Here is a 23,278-nt window from a genome sequence, read left to right on the forward strand (position 1 = left end):
GATCCTGGGTTTGGTAGTCTCCCTGGATACAGAGAAAGCATTTGATCGGGTAGAGTGACCGTACCTCCTTTATGTCATGAAACGGTTAGGTCTTGGAGAGGTTTTTGCCAAATGGGTAGCAGTGCAGTATAGTGATCCGAAAGCAGTGGTTCTCACCAAGGTTATATGGTCAGATAGTTTTAGTGTCGGCAGAGGCTGCGATCAAGGATGCCCTCTCTCGCCACTATTATTTACATTGGTGATCGAGCCGCTGGCGAAAACCATCCGGACGGATCCCAAAATAACTGCCCCAGAGGTAGGGGCAGGCAGGCATAAAATCACCCTTTGTGAGGATGACAACCTTCTCTTTTTAACTGACCCAATGACATCTGTGCCCCGCTTAATACAAGTGATTAATCTATTTGGTTTGTTTTCAGGGTATAAAATTAATTTCATAAAATCGGAGGCTATGCCTGTGGGGGGGGGGTCTTACTAGTATATCCAACTTTGGGGATAGAACCAGTTTCCCCTTCCAGTGGTCACAAGGGAGTTTTCTGTATTTAAGTATTTTTATTACCCTGGTTTTCGATCAATTATATAAAGCCAATTATGGACAGTTGCTAGAGAAGATAAGGCAGGACCTTCAGCACTGGGAAGATCTTCCGATATCCTTGTTCGTCAGAATAGCTCTGGTTAAAATGAATGTTCTTCCCCGCTTATTATATCCCATGAGAATGCTCCCTTTGATGCTGCCAAGGCATGCACTGCGCAGGCTTTACAATTGGCTTGGATCTTTTATTTGACATCCTGGATGGCCTCTTATTAAGTTGAATAAATTGCAGCTTCCGCAGGACAGAGGGGTCTAGATTTTCCAGACTTTAAGAAATACCAATTGAGTTCTTTATTATCCTATGTGGCTGAATGGGCCTGTCAGGATCCGTGATCAATCTGGTTGGGTATTGAGGCCTCCTAGACAAAATGCCCTCTCATTAATTTGTTGTTTATGGAAAAGATGAGAATTGTTATGGATCACTGCAAAAACTTGATTGTCCTAAACAAATTTAAAGCATGGACAATGAAGCGGCAGTGCTAGGGCAATTACAAGAAACTTCCCCTTTCACTCCCATAGTGGGAATGTTGGGATTCCAGCTGGAGTCAATAGACTCTGGCTTTAAGCTCTGGGAGTCCAAAGGAACCTCCAGTTTGGGAGATCTATCTGACTGGGACGTCATGATGTCCTTGAAGTAGCTGAGTCAGAAGTTCGAGCTACCTAGGAGAGATCTCTTTCGTTACTTCCAGGTTAAAGACTTCAAACCAAAGAAAGCTATATTGATGGTTAGTCCCTATAAATCAGATATGAAAAGGAGAGTGCTCAGGTCTACAGTCGCCCTCTCGGTTAGCAGGCTTTATCACTTGTTAGGAAGTAATGTTTCAAAGGACATTGAATGGCTATGCAGAACCTGGACTCAAGAATTGAGGGTGGAAATCTCATCAGAGATTTGGGAGGATATCTGGGAAAATGTTAGGACGATCTTGATTTGTAATAGGACCCAGGCTATTCTTGGCACCGGAACAGCTTGCGAAATTTAAGACAGGAGTGTCTCCAATGTGCCCCAAGTGTAAAATGGAGGTTGGTACTCTTACTCATTGCTGTGGTCATGCCACAAGCTTCATAGGTGTTGGGATGCCATAGCAAGTGTTTTGGCAGAGGTTTTGGGAACTGAGGTTAAGTTGAATCAGGTGTCCCTCCTTTTGGATCTTCCAAATCTTCCCTCTTTGGATGTGTAAGAAATTGTTTACTATTCTTTTATTCTGTGCAAGAAAGAACATTCTAATGAGCTGGGTATTAGAGAAACCCCAGGACTCTTGAGCTGGTATAGGTTAGTCATGGAACACATCCCCCGGATTTACTTACATGTATGGTGCACCAGAAAACGGAATTGTTTTGCAGAACATGGCAGCCCTTTTTGAATTACATTGTTGCAGATTTATCGGCTGTACTGTTCAGGGCCTTTGTGTAGCCGTGAGGGTTGTGTCTGTCAGTTCAGGGGCCCCTAGTGGGAAGAATCCTGAACAAATTTGGGTTTACTTACTCTTGCTCCCAGTGGGGGGGAGCTTCAGTGAGATTGCACTGAGTGTAGTGATTTAATTGAGACCCGGGTTCAATTCCCGCCTCAGGCGACTCTCTGGAGTTTGCACATTCTCCCCGTGTCTGCATGGGTTTCCTCCGGGTGCTCCGGTTTCCTCCCACACTCCAAAGATGTGCAGGTCAGGTGAATTGGCCATGCTAAATTGCCCGTAGTGTCAGGTAAGGGGTAGATGTAGGGGTATGGGTGGGTTGCGCTTCGGCGGGGCGGTGTGGACTTGTTGGGCCGAAGGGCCTGTTTCCACACTGTAAGTAATCTAATCTAATCTAATCTAATCTAATCTAATCTAATCTAATAATTTAAGTTAACTTGCTACAACTTGGTTTAATTTGAAAGCCAAAAGAGAAAATGCTGGAAAATCTCAGCAGGTCTGGCAGCATCTGTAAGGAGAGAAAAGAGCTGATGTTTCAAGTCTAACTGACCCTTTGTCAAAGCTAAAAAAAAGGGAGAAATAAGGAGGTATTTATACTAGTTTGAGAGAAGATGAGTCATGGCTCCAGAATCAAAGGTAGCACTAAAGAGGTGATAATGACAGTACATGGAGAGATTATAGGGAGATTAGGAGATGTGAATGACCAAGGTTGAAGCCAGTCCTATGTGATTTAATTTTATTTTGTTTGTTTATTTATTTTTCTTCTTTCTCCTTGGTTATTTATTGAATTGTAATTTTTGTTGAGATGAGATTTTTTTGCTTTTTTTTCATTTTTCAGTAGTTTGTGGGGTAGAGCAGTAGTTTATTTTCTATTATTGTTATTATAATATAAAGTTGTAACACTATTTTGTACTGGTTTTGTAATTTTGGAAAAAAATTAAGATTTTTAAAACAAAATCTGATTTTTTAAAATAGTGATGGAAAAGAATAGACCAGATGTAAAAGTTGAAGTTCTAAATTGGAGAAAGGCCAATTTTGACCGAATTAGGCAAAACTTTCGAAAGCTGATTGGAGGCAGATGTTCGCAGGTAAAGGGACGTCTGGAAATTGGGAAGCCTTCAGAAATGAGATAACAAGAATCCAGAGAAAGTATATTCCAGTCAGGGTGAAAGGAAAGGCTGGTAGATATAGGGAATGCTGGATGACTAAAGAAATTGAGGGTTTGGTTAATAAAAAGAAGCAAGCATATGTCAGGTATAGACAGGGTAGATCGAGTGAATCCTTAGAACAGTATAACGAAAGTAGGAGTATACTTAAGAGGGAAATCAGGAGGGCAAAACAGGGACATGAGGTAGCTTTGGCAAATAGAATTAAGGAGAATCCAAAGGGTTTTTACAAATATATTAAGGATAAAAAGGGTAACTAGGGAGAGATGAGGGCCCCTCAAAGATCAGCAAGGCAGCCTTTGTGTGGAGTCACAGAAAATGGGGGAGATACTAAATGAATATTTTGCATCAGTATTTACTGTGAAAAAGGATATGGAAGATATAGACTGTAGGGAAATAGATGGTGACATCTTGCAAAATGTCCAGATTACAGAGAAGGAAGTGCTGGATGTCTTGAAACGGGTAAAGGTGGATAAATCCCCAGGAGCTGATCAGGTGTACCCGATAACTCTGTGGGAAGCTAGAGAAGTGATTGCTGGGCCTCTTGCTGAGATATTTGTATCATCGTTAGTCACAGGTGAGGTGTCGGAAGACTGGAGGTTGACAAATGTGGTGCCACTGTTTAAGAAAGGTGGTAAAGACAAGCCAGGGAACTATAGAGCAGTGAGCCTGACCTCTGTGGTGGGCAAGTTGTTGGAGGGAATTCTGAGGGACAGGATGTACATGTATTTGGAAAGGCAAGGACTAATTCGGGATAGTCAACATGGCTTTGTGCGTGGGAAATCATGTCTCACAAACTTGATTGAGTTTTTTGAAGAAGTAACAAAGATGATTGATGAGGGCAGAGCAGTAGATGTGATCTATATGGACTTCAGTAAGGCGTTCGACAAGGTTCCCCATGGGAGACTGATAAGCAAGGTTAGATCTCACGGATTACAGGGAGAACTAGCCATTTGGATACAGAATTGGCTCAAAGGTAGAAGACAGAGGGTGGTGGTGGAGGGTTGTTTTTCAGACTGGAGACTGGTGACCAATGGAGTGCCACAAGGATCGGTGCTGGGTCCTCAATTTTTTGTCATTTACATAAATGATTTGGATGGGAGCATAAGAGGTACAGTTAGTAAGTTTGCAGATGACACTAAAATTGGAGGTGCAGTGGACAGCGAAGAAGGTTACCTCAGATTACAACAGGATCTTGACCAGATGGGCCAATGGGCTGAGAAGTGGCGGATGGAATTTAATTCAGATAAATGTGAGGTGCTGCATTTTGGGAAAGCAAATCTTAGCAGGACTTATACACTTGATGGTAAGGTCCTAGGGAGTGTTGCTGAAGTGCAGGTTCATTGCTCCTTGAAAGTGGAGTCACAGGTAGATAGGATAGTGAAGGCGGCGTTTGGTATGCTTTCCTTTATTGGTCAGAGTATTGAGTACAGGAATTGGGAGGTCATGTTGCGGCTGTACAGGACATTGGTTAGGCCACTGTTGGAATATTGCATGCAATTCTGGTCTCCTTCCTATCGGAAAGATGTTGTGAAACTTGAAAGGGTTCAGAAAAAATGTATAAGGATGTTGCCAGGTTGGAGGATCTGAGCTATAGGGAGAGGCTGAACAGGCTGGGGCTGTTTTCCCTGGAGCGTCGGAGGCTGAGGGGTGACCTTATAGAGGTCTACAAAATTATGAGGGCATAGGTTTAGGGTGAAAGGGGAAAGATATAAAAGAGACCTAAGGGGCAACTTTTTCACGCAGAGAGTGGTACATGTATGGAATGAGCTGCCAGAGGATGTGGTGGAGGCTGGTACAATTGCAACATTTAAGAGGCATTTGGATGGGTATATGAATAGGAAGGGTTTGGACGGATATGGGCCGGATGCTGGCAGGTGGGACTAGATTGGGTTGGGATATCTGGTCGGCATGGACGAGTTGGGCCGAAGGGTCTGTTTCCATGCTGTACATCTCTATGACTCTATGACTCTACCTAATTCCACAGAATGGTGCAATTTCGAGGTTGCTATAAACTTAAACCAGATGAGAATTTTGCAATAACTGCTTCATACTGAGAGAACTCAAGAACTACAGCTTCCTGTTAAAAATATATTCTTTAGAAAACTTACTGTATCTGTAATTATAATGCAAGATTCAAGTTATTAATGTTCATTACAACAGTTTACTCTGCATTTAGAAAATTAAAGAGTATTATTAATTAACACAGCAGTGCTGTAGTCTGGTGTGTTGGAGAGCATCATTGTACTAGGTATTGATGGTAATAGGTCTATCATCAAAGATTTTTACAATGCCTTCTTGATATTTGTTGGTGTGTCTGGATGAATATGCATGGAAAATGTCATGCACTTTCCCATAGCAATGCAGGGAGAGGTAATACGCAGTGAGCTTGGACAACTCTTAGTTCCTGAATATTGAGTAACACTGACAGAAACCTGAAAGCTGTTCTCAGGGCATGGAAGAATAATAGAAACATAACGTATTAAAGAAAAATGCATGACTTAGAAAATGGTTCATAGATAAATTATACTCTGGTTAAATAAAGGGGAAACTTAGATTTAAAATTCAGTCTTTTGGAGCAGTTATAAAAAAAGCCACATTTTGTATGTAAATTACATTTTATATCTTAGAAAAAATAATTTGATTAAAAACATCCCTAATGGTAAGTAGGATTTCTAAAGATTGAATTGAATTTGGCTGGTGCTGGAATTACTGCAATGCAGAATGGAAAAAAATATTTCAGATACAGGATGTAAACACAATAAGTAAGTAAAGACCTTTCAGTTAGAGGCACAAAGCAGATGCTTTGCAGTTGTGCATCCAGCAGCATATTAAAATCTTCACAAAATTAAAATATTTCATTTGAAGTATTCAATATAGTATAATCAATCCTTAGTTTTATCTATCATGTCAGTTAAGTGTTTATAATATGTATGCCATGAGTTTAATTCATAATGTTTTGCGACCAGGCACCACTCACCATTTTGTGACATTGGTAGAATAAGAAAACTGGGAATATTACACAGTGCAGGGCATAGAATGATGCGTTAGATAATAGTAACAAAAGATGTTTAAGTACATTAGCAATGTTCTTAACTTCAATTTCATGAAATACACATCCACATAAAATGTGTTGCAGTTATTAGGTATTGCCATTTTTACTTGTATATGCATATTTTTAAATTAAGTGATGCAATCAATCATCCTGGTTAAATATAATTGCATATTTTATCTAATGCACTTTGATGTCATCATCTATCTCTTCAGTAGTGATTACCTATTAGCGAGTTTTGAGAAGATTTGTAGCTCAGGTTGAGGTTTTGGATGTAGGTTTGCTTGCTGAGTGAAAGGTTCATTTCCAGACGTTTCGTTACCTTGCTAGGTAACATCTTCAGTGGGCCTCATGCGAAGCAATGCTGAAAATTCCTGACTTCTGTTTGTATGTTTGGGTTTCTTTGGGTTGGTGATGTCATCAACCTGGACTATAACCAGGTTATAGTCCAACAAATTTATTTGGAAGTACTAGCTTTCAGAGTGCTGCTGGTAGCTAGCGGAGCAAGATCATTAGACACTGAATTTATCGCAAAAGATCACAGTATCATGCAACTGAAACAATATATTGAACAAACCTAGATTGCTGATAAGTCTTACATCTTTTAGAATGGGTTGCAGATTTCAGTTCATTAATATGTAAATCCCAGAATTTCTTTTAAGTACCATTTTCAAGATAAATTAAGGTGCATTATTAAAAAAGGTGCATTTTTTAAAAAAATTGCATTTGCAAAATTGTATTTGCATATGCATTCTATTTTTGTTCAAAAAGTACACAATCTGCAGGCAGTCAATCCAAGCAGTCAATCCATGTAACATTTTATAAATTCCTACTTTGGAAAGAGAACCAGTCTGACTCAAGGAAGTCACACCTTTAATACATTGTCTGAGCTGAGATGTCAATTTTTTTTATAAAACCTTCAGTTATCTTGAGAATGTGACTTGAAAGAAGTTCTGGGATTTACCTATTAATGAACCGAAATCTGCAACCCATTTTAAAAGATGAAAGACTTATCAGCAATCTAGGTTTGTTCAATATGTTGTTTCTTTTGCATGACACTGTGATCTTTTGTTTTAAATTCTGTGTCTTTTGATCCTTCCCTACTAGGTGCCTGATGAAGGAGTAACGCTCTGAAAGCTAGTACTTCCAAATAAACCTGTTGGACTATAACCTGGTGTTGTGTGATTTTTAACTATGATGATGTTGTAATCTTTACTCCATATTACTCTCTATCTCCCTCTGCGTCTCTATCCACCTCAGCATTATGTTGAGTTTGGCTCTAGGTAGAAACAGATAACTCGGTTTTGCATTTTTTATGAGCATGATACATCCATTATTTACAGTTCACTTGTTCCCTTGAGCAATTTTGGAAATTCAGATCTGAATTCACTGCTTTGGTCCTTTAGTTTTTTTTCCATTTTGTAAATTCATTTCAAGTACATACATGCCTTTCTGCCTAATAATGAGCATCCTTAGTTTGGTTTTTCTGTAGTGTTTCAAATGATTTTCTGTCCTTGGATTTGAGCTTTGCAATGCCTTTTGATCTTCAGATTGATTCTTCCTGACCTCGTGGTCTAAGTGATGAAGGTTGCAATGTACCTGACTTTTGTCCTCTGAAGATAGTAGAATTCTTTACTGCCGTTGAGGCTGGGTCATTAAGTGTTATGGGATTGTGTTCAAATAATGACTGAAATCAGTGAGTGGTGAAAATCGCTTCTTTATTCAGCAACCGCAGTAACACCAGTTCGTGGCAGCCATAGAATCCCAAAATACAGTTCTTATAGTAGCCTTTTTATACAAGGTTCTTACATATATTGAAATTCCATTACTATGTGTCACATTATTTTATCTATAGTACACAGCGGCTCGAGGGGCTTCTGTCCTGGGAAACAGTAGATGGGTTAAACCATGTGCTAATGCTGGCTGTTACACCTGATAGGATTAAGAGTGCCTGTCCAGCCTGCTTACATAATTAAAAGGGGTTAGTCCTTTTGTCTTTTAAGCTCGTAATTGTTAGTAAAAATACTAAGCCTATATACTCTAAACAAGTTAGAAACCTGTACTTAATAAAATAATAAAGAATATTAAATTGATTAATGCAGCTGGGTTGTGAGGTTTGTTTACTATTTGCCAGTGTGAGTTTCATTCATTCATGCAATTTCACATAAGCACTGTTTTGTCAATTAGTTTCTTAAAGGGATAATGGCCCAGTTAAAAAAGGCATTTAACAGGTACTTACTAACTGGGCAAACTGTTTGGTGTTCTGTAATCTATGCAGGGCCGAGAGATAGTTGGTATGGGCTGATTAGTAATATAATCTTTCCATAGTTTCGGATAGTTTCTCATGGAGACGTGAAAGCAGGGATGTATTCTTTTGGGTAAAAACAATGACTGCAGATGCTGGAAACCAGATTTTGGATTAGAGTGGTGCTGGAAGAGCACAGCAGTTCAGGCAGCATCTGAGGAGCAGTAAAATCGACGTTTCAGGCAAAAGCCCTTTATCAGGAATGCAGGCAGAGAACCTGAAGGGTGGAGAGATAAGTGAGAGGAGGATAGGGGTGGGGAGAAAATAGCATAGAGTACAATAGGTGAGTGGGGGAGGGGATGAAGGTGAGAGGTCGGGGGGGAGGGTGGAGTGGATAGGTGGAAAAGAAGATAGACAGGTAGGACAAGTCATGGGGACAGTGCTGAGCTGGAAGTTTGGAACTGGGGTGAGGTGGGGGAACAGGAAAATGAGGAAACTGTTGAAGTCCACATTGATGCCCTGGGGTTGAAGTGTTCTGAGGCGGAAGATGAGGCGTTCTTCCTCCAGGAGTCTGGTGGTGAGGGAACGGCGGTGAAGGAGGCCCAGGACCTCAGGTTAGTAGTCTTTGATATTTATTCAGAGGTAGCTTTTGATGTAAATAGATCTGATAATGGTTGAAGGAGCAGTAATGGGTTTGGAAGTATTGTTTTAATTTTAGTCTACCTAGTAAAATATACTACAGAATCACAGTTTTATGAATTAATGAATAATGGGTTAGTAAAGGGTTATGAATGAATGAACAGGAACCTGGTATTAATGAACATAGCCAGTTGGTGAATGAGCTAATAAAGATAACCTATAGCACAATTTCTCACAGTGTATTCAAGGCTGAGACAGACAGATTTTTAATCAGTAAGGGAAGTGAGGGTTATGGGTAATAGGCAGGAAAATGAAGTTGAGCATTATTATATCAACTATGATCTCATTGAATAGCCCCAATAGACCAAATAATCTACTTCTGCTCCTATACTTTACAGACTTAGAAAGTAGACAGACTCCTGCTCCTGTGTCTACTTAGAAATGTGTAGAGTGTTAATTGACCTCTATACTAGTGCTCCAGTATTTACATATTTTGTAAATTATTTTCTCTGAAGGAAATTACTATCTTCTTTCTCTGGCTCATTGACTTCTTGGATAGTGCTTTTCTTTGAGAGCATTTTCCTCAGCTTTGAGGATAATAATTTCTTGGAGCAGCATACTAGGATAAAATAACAGACTTTTCCACAGGTAATACAATCTACAATTCAGGTGAGACATTCGTCACATGTATGGACAGCACAATCATGACAAGATATTAAAGCTTTTCATTCCAGATTTTTTTATTGAATTCACATTTCACCATGTCCATGGGTTCATGTCCCAGAACATTACTCTGAGGTTCTGGATTACTATCCTAGTGACATTACCACTAGGACAAAACCTCTCCCTTCAAACCCTGAGGAATTTCAATAGTGTTTGATTCCTTTTCTCTAGTTCTCCTCTTTCTGACCTGTTGTGAACTCTCAACATATTCAAATGTATCTGGAAGCAGCAAAGTCAAACTCATGTTGGCATGTTAGTCTAGGTGTTCTTCCTGTGCTGCCACATGTTTTAGTTACTTGGCTGTTTTCTCTTATGAGTTTTTCCCTGCAAAGTGTGATCATTGGGAGCTTGCTACAAGGTTTCACCGTTTGTTGGGTTGAGTTCTAGACAATGTGAAGTCTTTCTATAAGGTAAGGAAATAGCTGGACTCTTGCATTTGTTTTAAAGCAATTGTTTACTTACACCAATCTAACTATATAACAAGCCATGTACAAAGTAGAATGATGTGGGTACTGTGTGTAATTCTGGTCACAATATTACAAAAAATATATAGAGGCATTAGAGAGAAAATGTTTTTTTAGAATCCCTGTAGTGTGGAAACAGGCCCTTTGGCCCAGCAAGTCCACACCAACCCTCCAAAGAGTAACCCACCCAGACCCATTCCCCTACCCTATTACTCTACATTTATCTCTGACTGAAGAAGGGCTTATGCCCAAAACGTCGATTCTCCTTCTCCTTGGATGTAGCCTCACCTGCTGCGCTTTTCCAGCAACACATTTTTCAGCTCTGATCTCCAGCATCTGGAGTCCTCACTTTCTCCTCCCTGACTAATACACCTAACCTACACATCCCTGAACATTATGGACAATTTATGTTGGCCAATTCACCTAACCTGCACACTTTTAGGTTGCAGGAGGAAACCAGAGCAAACCAACGTAAACATGAGGAGAATGTGCAAACTCCACACATTCCCCTACCCCATTGTTCTACATTTATCCCTGACTAATGCACCTAATCTACACATCCCTGAACACTATGGACAATTTATCATGGCCAATTCACCTAACTTGCACACCTTTAGATTTCAGGAGGAAACCAGAGCAAACCCACGCAAACATGGGGAGAATGTGAAAACTCCACACAGGCAGTCACCTGAGGCTGGACTTGAACCTGGGACCCTGGTGCTGTGAGGCAGCAGTGCTAACCACTGAGCCACCATGCTAATTATTGTATGAAGAAGGGTTGTAAAGGTTGTGTCTGTACCCATTGAAGGACGAAAGATTATCTTAATGAGAGGGTGGAAATTGAGAGGATGTTTCACCTTTTGGGAAAGACTAAAGCAAGGGATTCAGTTGAAAAGAAGGGGTCTTCCATTAAAGATGAGCAGCATTTTTGTTTCTTTCAGACAGCTTTGGACAATGGAATTCTCCCCAGAGAACAGCGAAGACCAGATTATTGAATACTTTAAGGCTGTTGGAGAGATTCCTAATGAACAAGGGAGTCAAAGGATCTCGGGAGCGAAACAAAAATGTGGAGTTGAAGCCACAATCAGATTATCTTGTAAAATGGCACATGCAAGCTCTAGAGGCTGAATAGTTTGTTCCTAATTTGTATGTTCATAGCATCATAATCCAGGCAAAATTGGCTCACCCTGCACAAAAAAGCAGGAAAAAAGCTAGTGCTTCCAAATAAACGCATTGGACTCTAACCTGGTATTATATGATTTTTAACTTAAACGCTTTTAGGTTAATATTTTCTAATATTTCATTTGACAGTGGTTAATTCATCATGTTGAACTTGCTAGATTCTGTAGATTATGATGTTTTAGGAAGGCTTTTCAAATTATGTGCATTTTCTTAGATGCACAGATATTCATAGGTAAATTTGAAACATATTTTCATACAAAAATATGTTTAATCTGCTTTGAAACTATTAAATCATTCAGTAGATTTTTAAAATCACTTTAAATCTGGTTACTGAAAGATGGGAACTGGACACTTATTAGAAGTTCTTATTTTTGGCAATTACATCTATTTTCAGTGGTATGAATAAAATTGCAGGTTCTCACTCTTAATTACATCAACAGATAATTTTAATGTAGGAAATAACCCAACTATATTCTATTGCTTTACTTGTTCATTGAAGCATCTAAATATGAGATTTGACAAACAATTTTATTGGGATTTTAATTTGTCACCTGACCTGAACAATTTTAAGTACATTTTGCGTTCAATTTCTCAGTTGCATTCAAAGCAAAAAGTCTACGTTTGAGATCTGTCTTGTTGTCAGCTTTAAATATGGAGTAAACCAATTCAAAATCTTTTACTATTCTATTTGAGAGTAGTAAAAACAATAAACCTATATTTAGAATGTGATAATTTCCACAGAAAACACTTTAAGACCAATTTCAACAAGAACTGATTGCTAACTATTATTGTTTCCAGGCCATTTTTGATCGTAATAGAAAAGATGAGCTCCCAAGGCTCCAGTTGGAATGGATCGATGGGATATGTATGCCCCTCTATGAGGTAATGACTTTAAGCAATTGAAGTTTAACTTCTATAAGATATATAGTCTGTTATTTCTTTGGCCTATGACATCAGGCAGGAATTTACAAAGACTGGTTTATCTCCAATGTTTGATCTGTAACCAATTGGCACATTCAGCTAACTGACTCTTTAAACATTGTGGTGGAATGTCAGATTTAAAATAAGGCCACCAATTCCACCTCAGAAAGCCCCAGATGGCCTCCTTTCACGATCGCAACTTCCCTTCCCAGGTGGTTGATGATGCCCTCCAGTGCCTCTCCTCCACATCATACACCACCACCCTTGAACCCCACCGCTCCAAGGACCAAAACGTATCATCCTCTGCCACTTTCGCCACCTCCAAACGGTTCCCACCACCACAGATATATATCCCTCCCCACCCCTATCAGCGTTCTGAAAACTCTGTTCCTTTCACAACTCCCTCATCAGGTCCACGACCCCACCAGCCCACACCCAACTCCTGGCACCTTTCCCTGCCACTGCAGGAAGTGCAAAACCTGCGTCCACACCACTCCCCTCACCTCCGTCCAAGGCCCTAAGGGATCCTTCCACATCCATCAGAAATTCACCTATACCTCTACCAATGTTATCTACTGCATATCCGTTGCACCTGGTGTGGTTCCTCTACATCGGGGAGACAGGACGCTTTCTTGCGGATCATTTCAGAGAACATCTTGGGTACACCCACATCAACCAACCCCACCACTCCATGGCTGAACACTTTAACTGTCCCTCCCACTCCGTCAAGGACATGCAGGTCCTGGGTTTCCTCCACCGCCAAACCGTTACCACCCAATGCCTAGAGGAGGAATGCCTTATATTCCACCTGGGGACCCTGCAACCACTCAGGATAAATGTGGATTTCAACGGCTTCCTCATTTTCCCTCCCCGACCAAAGTCCCAGTCCTAAGCCTCCAAATCGGCATCGCCTTCCATACCTTTCCATTACTCCCCCCCGACCCATCACCTTCTCCCTCACCTTCATCCACCAATCGCTTTCCCAGTACCTTCCCCCCAATCTCACCCCCCTCTTATTTATCTCTCAGCTCTGACCCACAAGCCTTATTCCTGATGAAGGGCTTATGCCCGAAATGTCGAGCTGCCTGCTCCTCGGATACTGCCTGACCTGCTGTGTTTTCCAGCACTGCACTCTTGACTTAAAATAAGGTTACTTTTGTATTAATAAGATAAGACAATTGAGTGTTATGCACCTAGGCATTTTCTGCAGTATTCTGAAAGCAGTTCAGAGAAAAGATCAGCAAATGAAATACTTCTCCCACCAAAGACACGTGATAATTTACTACGCCAGCCATTGTGTCTCTGTGAATGCTCATGTTCTTATAACTTGATTCTTTCCAAGCACAAATGATCTCCCGATAAAATGTGCTTGGCCTGTAGCTAACAGTGAATTAATTCCATGTACACTCTAATAGTTTTGTGAATCCCAAGTTAATAAATGTTGATGCCTTAGGAGCAGTCTGCTGTTTTGCCATTGCTGTAGAGCACTGGAAACTCTAAACATGATGGGGCAATTAGTCATCCAAGCCAAAGCCACAAATTTGGTCAACTAAAACAATCAGCAAGTTGACAAACATATGACCCTAGATAGCTATTACTGAATAGAAATTGTTTGTGCTTTGGGCAAACAGTAGTAGAATTGACCTTTCATTGCTGACCTCTTATTATTCATGTCATGTCCCTCAAGGTACACTGTTCTATCATCCAATCCAATTTCATGTGGTCATTAAGTTCTCACAAACATTCGCGCTCACGTTTCTTTTTAAGTGTCTTATTTTAACACTTCTGGTGAATGCAGAAAACTTTTTGTGAGTAATGTTGGCTTCTGTTGTCTGGCAAGCAGCAGCTGTCTGCAGGAGGATCCAATCCAGATTTTCTATCCACGTCCTCTCGCCTTCCCTTTCTGATACCCTCTCGCTTTCCCTCTCTCCCTTTCCCTCCACTTTTCAACATCCACAATCAGAAACTGTTCTGAGTATATGATTCATTGTGTTGCTTAGTTATATTCCCATGCAACGTAGTGTCAGGATAAGGAGTCAATCATTTAGGACAGAACGGAGGTGAAATTTCTTTCTCTAAATGTTATAAATCTTTGGCGTTCTCTCCCCCAAAGGATTGTCAATGCTTTATCATTGAGGATATTTGATGCTGAGATGGATGGATTTTTGATCACTCCAGGAATTGATGAATCTGTGGCTGGGCAGTTGGCAATGTAGAAATGAAGTTGAAGATCCACCATGATCATATATGATGGTGCAGTGGACTTGAAGGGTCTGAATGGGCTTCCCCTTTATTAATGTTATTTGATTAATTTATGTTCTTAAGATATTTCATACTTATAAGTGAGCCCAGAATTAGGGGTCAAAAATGTAAATGACAGTCACAAATAAATCCAATCAGGAATTCAGGAGAAATATCTTTACCCAGACAGTGACCAGACTGTTGATCTCTCGACCACAAAGAGTAGTTGAGGTGAGCTATGTATATGTATTTAAGGGGAAGCTGGAGAGAGTTAGGAATAGAGGATATGTAGATAGATTTAAGTGAAGCAATGTGGGAGGAAGTTCATGTGAAGCTTAAGCACATCAGACTGGAGGCCTGTGACCAATGGAGTGCCACAAGGATCAGTGCTGGGTCCTCTACTTTTTGCCATTTACATTAACGATCTGGATGCGAGCATAAGACGTACAGTTAGTAAGTTTGCAGATGACACCAAAATTGGAGGTGTAGTGGACAGCGAAGAGGGTTACCTCAGATTACAACAGGATCTGGACCAGATGGGCCAATGGGCTGAGAAGTGACAGATGGAGTTTAATTCAGATGAATGCGAGGTACTGCATTTTGGGAAAGCAAATCTTAGCAGGACTTATACACTTAATGGAGTGTTGCTGAGCAAAAAGACCTTGGAGTGCAGGTTCATAGCTTCGCAGGTAGATAGGATAGTGAAGGCGGCGTTTGGTATGCTTTCCTTTATTGGTCAGAGTATTGAGTACAGGAGTTGGGAGGTCATGTTGCGGCTGTACAGGACATTGGTTAGGCCACTGGTGGAATATTGCATGCAATTCTGGTCTCCTTCCTATCGGAAAGATGTTGTGAAACTTGAAAGGGTTCAGAAAAGATTTACAAGGATGTTGCCAGGGTTGGAGGATCTGAGCTACAGGGAGAGGCTGAACAAGCTGGGGCTGTTTTCCCTGGAGTGTCGGATGCTGAGGGGTGACCTTATAGAGGTCTACAAAATTATGAGGGGCATGGATAGGATAAATAGGCAAAGTCTGGGGAGTCCAGAACTAAAGGGCATAGGTTTAGGATGAAAGGGGAAAGATATAAAAGAGACCTAAGGGGCAACTTTTTCACGCAGAGGGTGGTACGTGTATGGAATGAGCTGCCAGAGGATGTGGTGGAGGCTGGTACAATTGCAACATTTAAGAGGCATTTGGATGGGTATATGAATAGGAAGGGTTTGGAGGGATATGGGCTGGATGCTGGCAGGTGGGACTAGATTGGGTTGGGATATCTGGTCGGCATGGACAGGTTGGACCGAAGGGTCTGTCTCCATGCCGTACATCTCTATGACTTTATGTGACGGGCAGATGGCCTTTATTTTTGCAGTAGATACGACCAGACAATTCATGCTATGGAAGACCAAAACTTCAGAAATGTTTGTTAGACAGTTTCCAGCCAAGAGACTATTGAGCCTGGCCATGTGGCAGGGCCTGAGTATTTAAAAACAAAAATACACAAGGGGAAGATTAGGATAAGAGAAGCTGAGCTGAGGTTAAAGGGGAATGTGGGTGATGTGCAAACCAAGAGGTCAATGACTTGATCATCTGCAGTTTGCAGGTCCTACCAGATAGTAGGCTGAGGATGATGTGGGATTCGCGAAGCGATATGAGGCAGTAACATGGTCTCGGCAGCAGACAGGTTAATAATGCAGAACACATCTGCACTGGACAGTCTACAAGATGCAGATGTGCTTATCTCCCACCAGTTTTCTACTGCACCTTGTGGTTATGTGTGAAATTCTCCTGTGAGTGAGGGAGAGTGGAAAGAGTGTCAGTGAGTGTATTGTAATGTGCTCGTGTAATGTGCTTGCCATAGCTGAATAGCTAGAGGTACATGTAGGCTGCAAGCAGGGGGCACAAAGGTGGCAGCATGACTTGGTATGTTAGGGTGAGAAGGAGTATCTGATCATCAGATATAATTGCTGAAAAGTGAGAGGTTGGTGGAGTGGTGGTAGGAATGTTATCTGAAGATATATTCACTGGCTTTGACCACGCATGATAGGTCAAAGAACTATCTGCAGCACAGCAGCCAGGTTCGGAATTATCTTTGGAATTACTTGCTCCTCTTTGTTTGTTTTGCTTCAAGAATCTCCTGCTTCCTTGTAGAATCATGGCCTTTCTCTTTTTCGCACTTCCTCTCATTACAGCCTCCTATGCAGCCACCAAGGACCTGCAAACTCTCGCTATGTCCCATTTTTCATTGGCAGCTCTCTGCCTTCCACCAAAGCCTTGCTGAGAAGGCTGTATCAATTGCTGTAAATTGAGTGTATCTCCCCTTTAAAAAATGCAGTCTACCTCTTCTTCATCATGGCCCAGCTCTGTACCCTCCCGGCTGAAATGGCAGCACATTTTGCATTAGGCTACACAACACCAGCTTGTTGAAGAAGAGCCAGCACTCAGTTTGCATGTTGCCAACCTGAATGAGACTGGGCATGGGTTGACCATGCATTGTGATCTCCATACCCAATAATAAGCCATTGAAATGTTCCAGCATCTCACATCTCTGACATCACAGAGAAGAATGAGATTGGGAAGGATTCCTGTTTTTAAGTGCTATTCACTTACCATTGCTAGAAATGAGTATATCTGAACACTGAATTGATGATCCAGTTTTCTTTTTTTTTCACACTCCTATTCTTTTTTTCTTCTTTTCCCCACACTACCGCCTAACTGCGGTAGTGCTTATTTTTTCCCCAGCACCCATGGTGTGTGTGTGTGTGGGTGTGGGTGTGTGTGTGTGTGTGTGTGTGTGTGTGTGTGTGTGTGTGTGTGTGTGTGTGTGTGTGTGTGTGTGTGTGTGTGTGTGTGTGTGTGTGTGTGTGTGTGTAGGTGTGAGACACAGTGAGAAACACAAGGTGTACGAATCTTTATTCGATTTCCACCACCAGGAAGATAGGAAAACACCCGAGTGGCCAGTGACAAGCACTGCCCTTCACATCAAAGGGCAATGCTGTGTGATCAAAACAGTGAAGGGGAGGGTAGGGACTAAATCAAAATAGAGTCGGAGGGGGAAATAATGCACTCCACTCCCTGCGGCGCCCACCTCCCCCTGAACAACTCCAAGGTGTTGGTGGACACCGCGTGCTCCTTCTCTAAGGACACCCGGGCCCTAACGTAACCGCAGAAGAGGGGCAGGCAGTCGGCCCTAACGACCCCCTCCACGACCCGCTGCCTGGACCTGTTTGTGGCCAGTTTGGCCAGGCCCAGGAGCAGACCCACGAGGAGGTCTTCAGACCTGCCCTCCCTCCTCCGTACTGGGTGCCTAAAGATCAGGAGCGTGGGACTGAAGTGCAACCAAAAGCAGAGGAGGAGGCTTTTCAGAAAATCAAAAAGGGAGTGCAAACGTCCACAACCAATATATACATGGTCCACGGACTCCACAGCACCACAGAACAAGCAGTTGAGCTGGGAGTCAGTGAAACACCGCAATCTGCAGTTGAAGGGGACTGCTGCGTACAGCACCCTCCACCCCAGATCCCCTAGAGAAAGGGGGAGGACTCCCGCGTAGAGAGCCCTCCACTGGGGATCCCCACCGCCCGGTGGCAAATGGGCCCGCCAAGGCGTGTCCGGAATGATCCAGTTTTACTGTGAGGGCCTCCAAACAACCTAATAAACTTCTTTAATTAGGTAAGTGCTGCCTCAGAACTCATTTAAATTGGGAGTCAGGAACCTCAAGACAGTGGAAATGAAACAAATAGAAACCTAGAAGGATAGCCTTGCGATTTTTTTTGTTTTATTTACTGTGAATGCTTTAAATTTTCCTTCAATGATTGTCAATTCAGAATTATCTTCAACTGGCATTGCAGTTTTAGAAATTGAACTAAGGTAATGGTAAATATTTCAAACAAATTTCAAGTAAATTCATATTTGATTTGTAAGCCAGCTGGCTTTCACTTCTATGTTTAGGAGTTTATCTTAGTTCCAAGTGAAAAGGTATTTTTGTCATTCACTTCCAATTAAATAAACTTCTGTATTTTTAACATATGGCAAAATGTTCTCACTACTCTAAGAAACATCAGCTTGCATTTACATAGCTCTTCTAACATAGAGGAAAATATCTCAGGGTGCTTCACAGAAGTGTAATTGAACAAGAATCAACACTTGGAGGTGACTGAGCCCAGGAGGGGTGATTACCTAGCTTCTCATTAACATCTACCAAACACACACAGAAACAATCAAATAAGACTTTGGGCACAGGGGAATAGGTGAACTCACCCTGAATTTTCGAAATGATACCCCTCAACAAGTCACTGGTCACTTTGTTTCATTTTGAATGTTTGGGAGAAATTCAGATGGTAACTTGAATTCAGGACTGGAGACTGTGTTCCTTTTTTAACAGGAGAAAAACAAAGCTGACTTCTGCTTCAATTATTTTGCTTTGTGGGCTGTTTAATGTGTTTCTTGCTTTTCCATACTTTATTAGATTAGATTAGATTACTTACAGTGTGGAAACAGGCCCTTCGGCCCAACAAGTCCACACCGCCCCGCCGAAGCGCAACCCACCCATACCCCTACATCTACCCCTTACCTAACACTACGGGCAATTTAGCATGCCAATTCACCTGACCTGCACATCTTTGGACTGTGGGAGGAAACTGGAGCACCCGGAGGAAACCCACGCAGACATGGGGAGAATGTGCAAACTCCACACAGTCAGTCGCCTGAGGCAGGAATTGAACCCGGGTCTCTGGTGCTGTGAGGCAGCAGTGCTAACCACTGTGCCACCATGCCACCCACTACGTTTTATGTTTTTTTCTTTTTCAGTTTAATATATTCTGTCACCATTTAACTTCTGATTTCACTTTCCTTTCACTATCACCAAGAACAGCATTCTGACTAGTTAACCATGTGTCCGTGTATGAAATGTTTCATCTTCAGGTCAGTGTGATTGGAGGATCTTGTCTACATGAATCTGCATTAGTCTGGATACATTTGAACAACAACTTTTTTATTGATATATTAACACAACATGCAGGCTTTGATTTACACTAACTCAGAGTGCTTTCCCTATGTGATTCTTTTCAGCTTATCTTGGTCATATGTTACATCATTCCATCATGACCCGAGACTCAATTTTAAACCCATTCCTTCACATCATCCCACAAATCTTTGTTTTCATTATTTACAGATATAGCACACCACCCCACCTCAATCTCAATCAAATTTGCTTCTGGGAATGATAGTATGGTATGTTTACTCTAAGTTCTACTTGCATGAGCTTTCTTTGGATATTTGTAGAGCTTTCATGGGTTCCTCTATCTTCTTGTCTTCTTCAGATTAGCAGGAATACAGCCACTGGTTCTATTTTCAAAGATATTAAGGCTCCTTGGTTTCTTTGATAATACTTTGTGATATTTCCACAAAATGTAGAAACACATTGGCTATTCCATCTTAACACCAATTCACTCTTGATGTCTGTTTGGGATGCAAGCTCTTTCTCCTGGCTGAAGCGTCGCAGTTTTCTTGCTCAATGATGGTGATGATTGAAGATCCTGGTTTGTTTTGCTCTTGAAAGATCTTCATATTGTCTCACTTGATTATGGTCTTCCATGGTTATTTGTGATTGTAATTTCTGAGACAATGAAAGAACTTGCATTCACAATCTTCTCCAATTAGTAATTCTGCTGATAGTAGTGTATTCTGCAATGGTGATGATTCGCAACACAGAGTCAAATCAAAGTAGTTAGTCTGCTTCAGGAGTTATTTTATGGTTCTGACACCTCATTCTGAATTACCATCCACTTCTGGTATCAAGGTGAATTGAATTGAATTTGCCTTTGTTGAAACGTGCATTTGAATGAGTGCAGTAAAATGTTTGTAATGTCACCACCTCACTGCCATCTTAGGTACATGGTATGTGTTACAGACTTGAAAGAATTATAAGGTAAAAATCAGTATATGAATAAAGAATAAAGAAGTTTTCTTTTTAAAAAGAACTCAAATTTTAGTCTTTTCACTAAGTCCGTGCCAGCAGTCAGCCTTCAGACCAATGGGCTGGGCTTTCAAACCTCGACGCCTCAAATCCAGACCCCAAAGGGCTCACCTCCACGCCAATCTGCAACTCACTGCCCTCGTGCCGGCCTGGCCTGGGAATCACTGCCCCCACAGTGGCCTGGCCTGGGAATCACTGCCCTCACGCTGGCCTGGGACTCACTGCCCCCACACTGGCCTGGCCTGGGACTCACTGCCCTCACGCTGGCCTGGCCTGGGACTCACTGCCCCCACACTGCCCTGGCCTGGGACTCATTCCCCTCACGCTGGCCTGGCCTGGGACTCACTGCCCTCACGCTGGCCTGGCCTGGGACTCACTGCCCCCACGCTAGCCTGACCTGGGACTCACTACCCCCGCGCTGGCCTGGCCTGGGACTCACTGCCCTCACGCTGGTCTGGCCTGGGACGCACTGCCCCCGGCACTGGCCTGGCCTGGGACTCACTGCCCCCACGCTAGCCTGGCCTGGGACTCACTGCCCCCACACTGGCCTGGCCTGGGACTCACTGCCCCCACGCTAGCCTGGCCTGGGACTCACTGCCCACACACTGGCCTGGCCTGGGACTTACTGCCCCCGCGCTGGCCTGGCCTGGGACTCACTGCCCCCACGCTGGCCTGGCCTGGGACTCACTGCCCTCACGCTGGTCTGGCCTGGGACTCACTGCCCCCACACTGGGCTGGCGTGGCCTGGGACTCACTGCCCCCACACTGGCCTGGCCTGGGACTCACTGCCCCCAGGAGAAAGTGAGGACTGCAGATGCTGGAGATCAGAGCTGAAAACGTGTTGCTGGAAAAGCACAGCAGGTCAGGCAGCATCCAAGGAACAGGAGAATCGACGTTTCGGGCATGAGCCCTTCTTCAGGAAGGTTCATGCCTGAAACATCGATTCTCCTGGTCCTTGGATGCTGCCTGACCTGCTGCGTTTTTCCAGCAACACATTTTCAGCTCAATCACTGTCCCCACACTGGCCTGGTCTGGGACTCACTGCCCCCACACTGGCCTGGTCTGGGACTCACTGCCCCCACACTGGCCTGGTCTGGGACTCACTGCCCCCGCGCTGGCCTGGCCTGGGACTCACTGCCCCCGCACTGGGCTGGCCTAGGAATCACTGCCCTCTGTGTTGGCCTGGCCTGGCCTGGGATTCACTGTCGCCACGATGGCCTGGCCTGGGCCTCGCCTCAGGGGCTCACTGCCCCTGCACTGGACTGGCCTGGGATCACATCCAGGACTCGCTGCCCCCATGCCAACCTGGCCTGGGACTCGTTGCCTCCATGATAGCCTAGCCTGGCCTGGGACTCATTTGGACTGGAATCAAACCCAGGTCCTTGATATCGTGAGGCAGGAGAGCTAACTACTGAACCACTCTGCCACCCAATATAGGATTGTTAGATTAGATTCCCTACAATGTGGAAACAGGCCCTTCGGCCCAACGAGTCCACACCAACCCTCCGAAGAGTAACCCACCCAGACCCATATCCCTCTGATTAATGCACCTAACACTATGGGCAATTTAGCGTGGCCAATTCACCTGACCTGCACTTCTTTGGACTGTGGGAGGAAACCAGAGCACCTGGAAGAAACCCACGCAGACACAGTGAGAATGTGCAAACTCCACACAGACAGTCACCCAAGGCTGGAATTGAACCTGGGACCCTGGTGCTGTGAGGTAGCAGTGCTAACCACTGAGCCACCGTGTCACCCCTCCATGACACCCGAACCAATCAACCCCACCATCCTGTAGCTCAACATTTCAACTCCCCCTCCCACTCTGCCGAGGATACACAGGTCCTGGGCCTCCTCCACCGCCGCTCCTTCACTACCCGACACCTGGAGGAAGAACGCCTCATTTTCCACCTCGGAACCCTTCAACCCCAGGGCGTCAATGTGGATTTCACCAGTTTCCTCATTTCCCCTTCCCCCACCTTACCCCAGTTCCAAACTTCCAGCTCAGCACCGTCCCCATGACCTGTTCTACCTGTCCGTCTTCCTTCCTACCTATCCGCTCCACCCTCCTCTCCAACCTATCACCTTTACCCCTTCCTCCATTCACCTATTGCACTCCCAGATACCTTCTCCCCCAGCCTCACCCTGTCCCATTTATCTCTCCACCCCTGAGCCTTCCGGCCTCATTCTTGATAAAGAGCTTCAGCCTGAAACGTCGATTTTCCTGTTCCTCGAATGCTGCCTGAGCTGCTGTGCATTTCCAGCACCACTCTAATCTTGACTCAGATCTCTGATCACCTTCATTTTCTGAAGAGAAACATTATGCCTGTAGCTTGTACTGAGAACTTGATCACAGGTTTTCTGCGTTCACACTCATTGCTTAGTATTTAGTTTGCCTCCTGCAGTGTTTTCAGAACATCCCTAACTCTATGATCGTTTTCCTCCTTTATTGAAGCGTGAATGAAGATAGTGTCTGAGTAGCATCTAACCCTTTATTATGTTGGACTTCTGGAATATTTCAAAGGCAGTCGATTAGACAGTATTGAACAAAAGTTGGTAAAATAGTAATTGACAATCTTGATTCTTGTTTTGAGGGTACTGGCCAATATCCACTGCATCTATATAATTTAGTGAACAGTGTGCCTCACTATTTTTTGCTAAACGATTATTAACT

The 23,278-nt window shown here is 43.1% G+C and overlaps 1 protein-coding gene across 5 annotated transcripts in view; it reads left to right on the plus strand.

The window, feature by feature from the left end:
* Window positions 1-23,278, plus strand: part of LOC140482128 (dual 3',5'-cyclic-AMP and -GMP phosphodiesterase 11A-like) — a 424,709-nt gene that overhangs the window by 390,786 nt on the left and 10,645 nt on the right. For all 5 annotated transcript variants that reach the window (XM_072579133.1, XM_072579132.1, XM_072579135.1 and 2 more), the window contains one exon: window positions 12,268-12,351. In XM_072579133.1, the coding sequence (XP_072435234.1) occupies window positions 12,268-12,351 (84 nt within the window). The remainder of the gene's footprint in view (window positions 1-12,267; window positions 12,352-23,278) is intronic.

This window comes from Chiloscyllium punctatum, chromosome 10 (genome assembly GCF_047496795.1).
Source record: "Chiloscyllium punctatum isolate Juve2018m chromosome 10, sChiPun1.3, whole genome shotgun sequence".
NCBI lineage: Eukaryota > Metazoa > Chordata > Chondrichthyes > Orectolobiformes > Hemiscylliidae > Chiloscyllium > Chiloscyllium punctatum.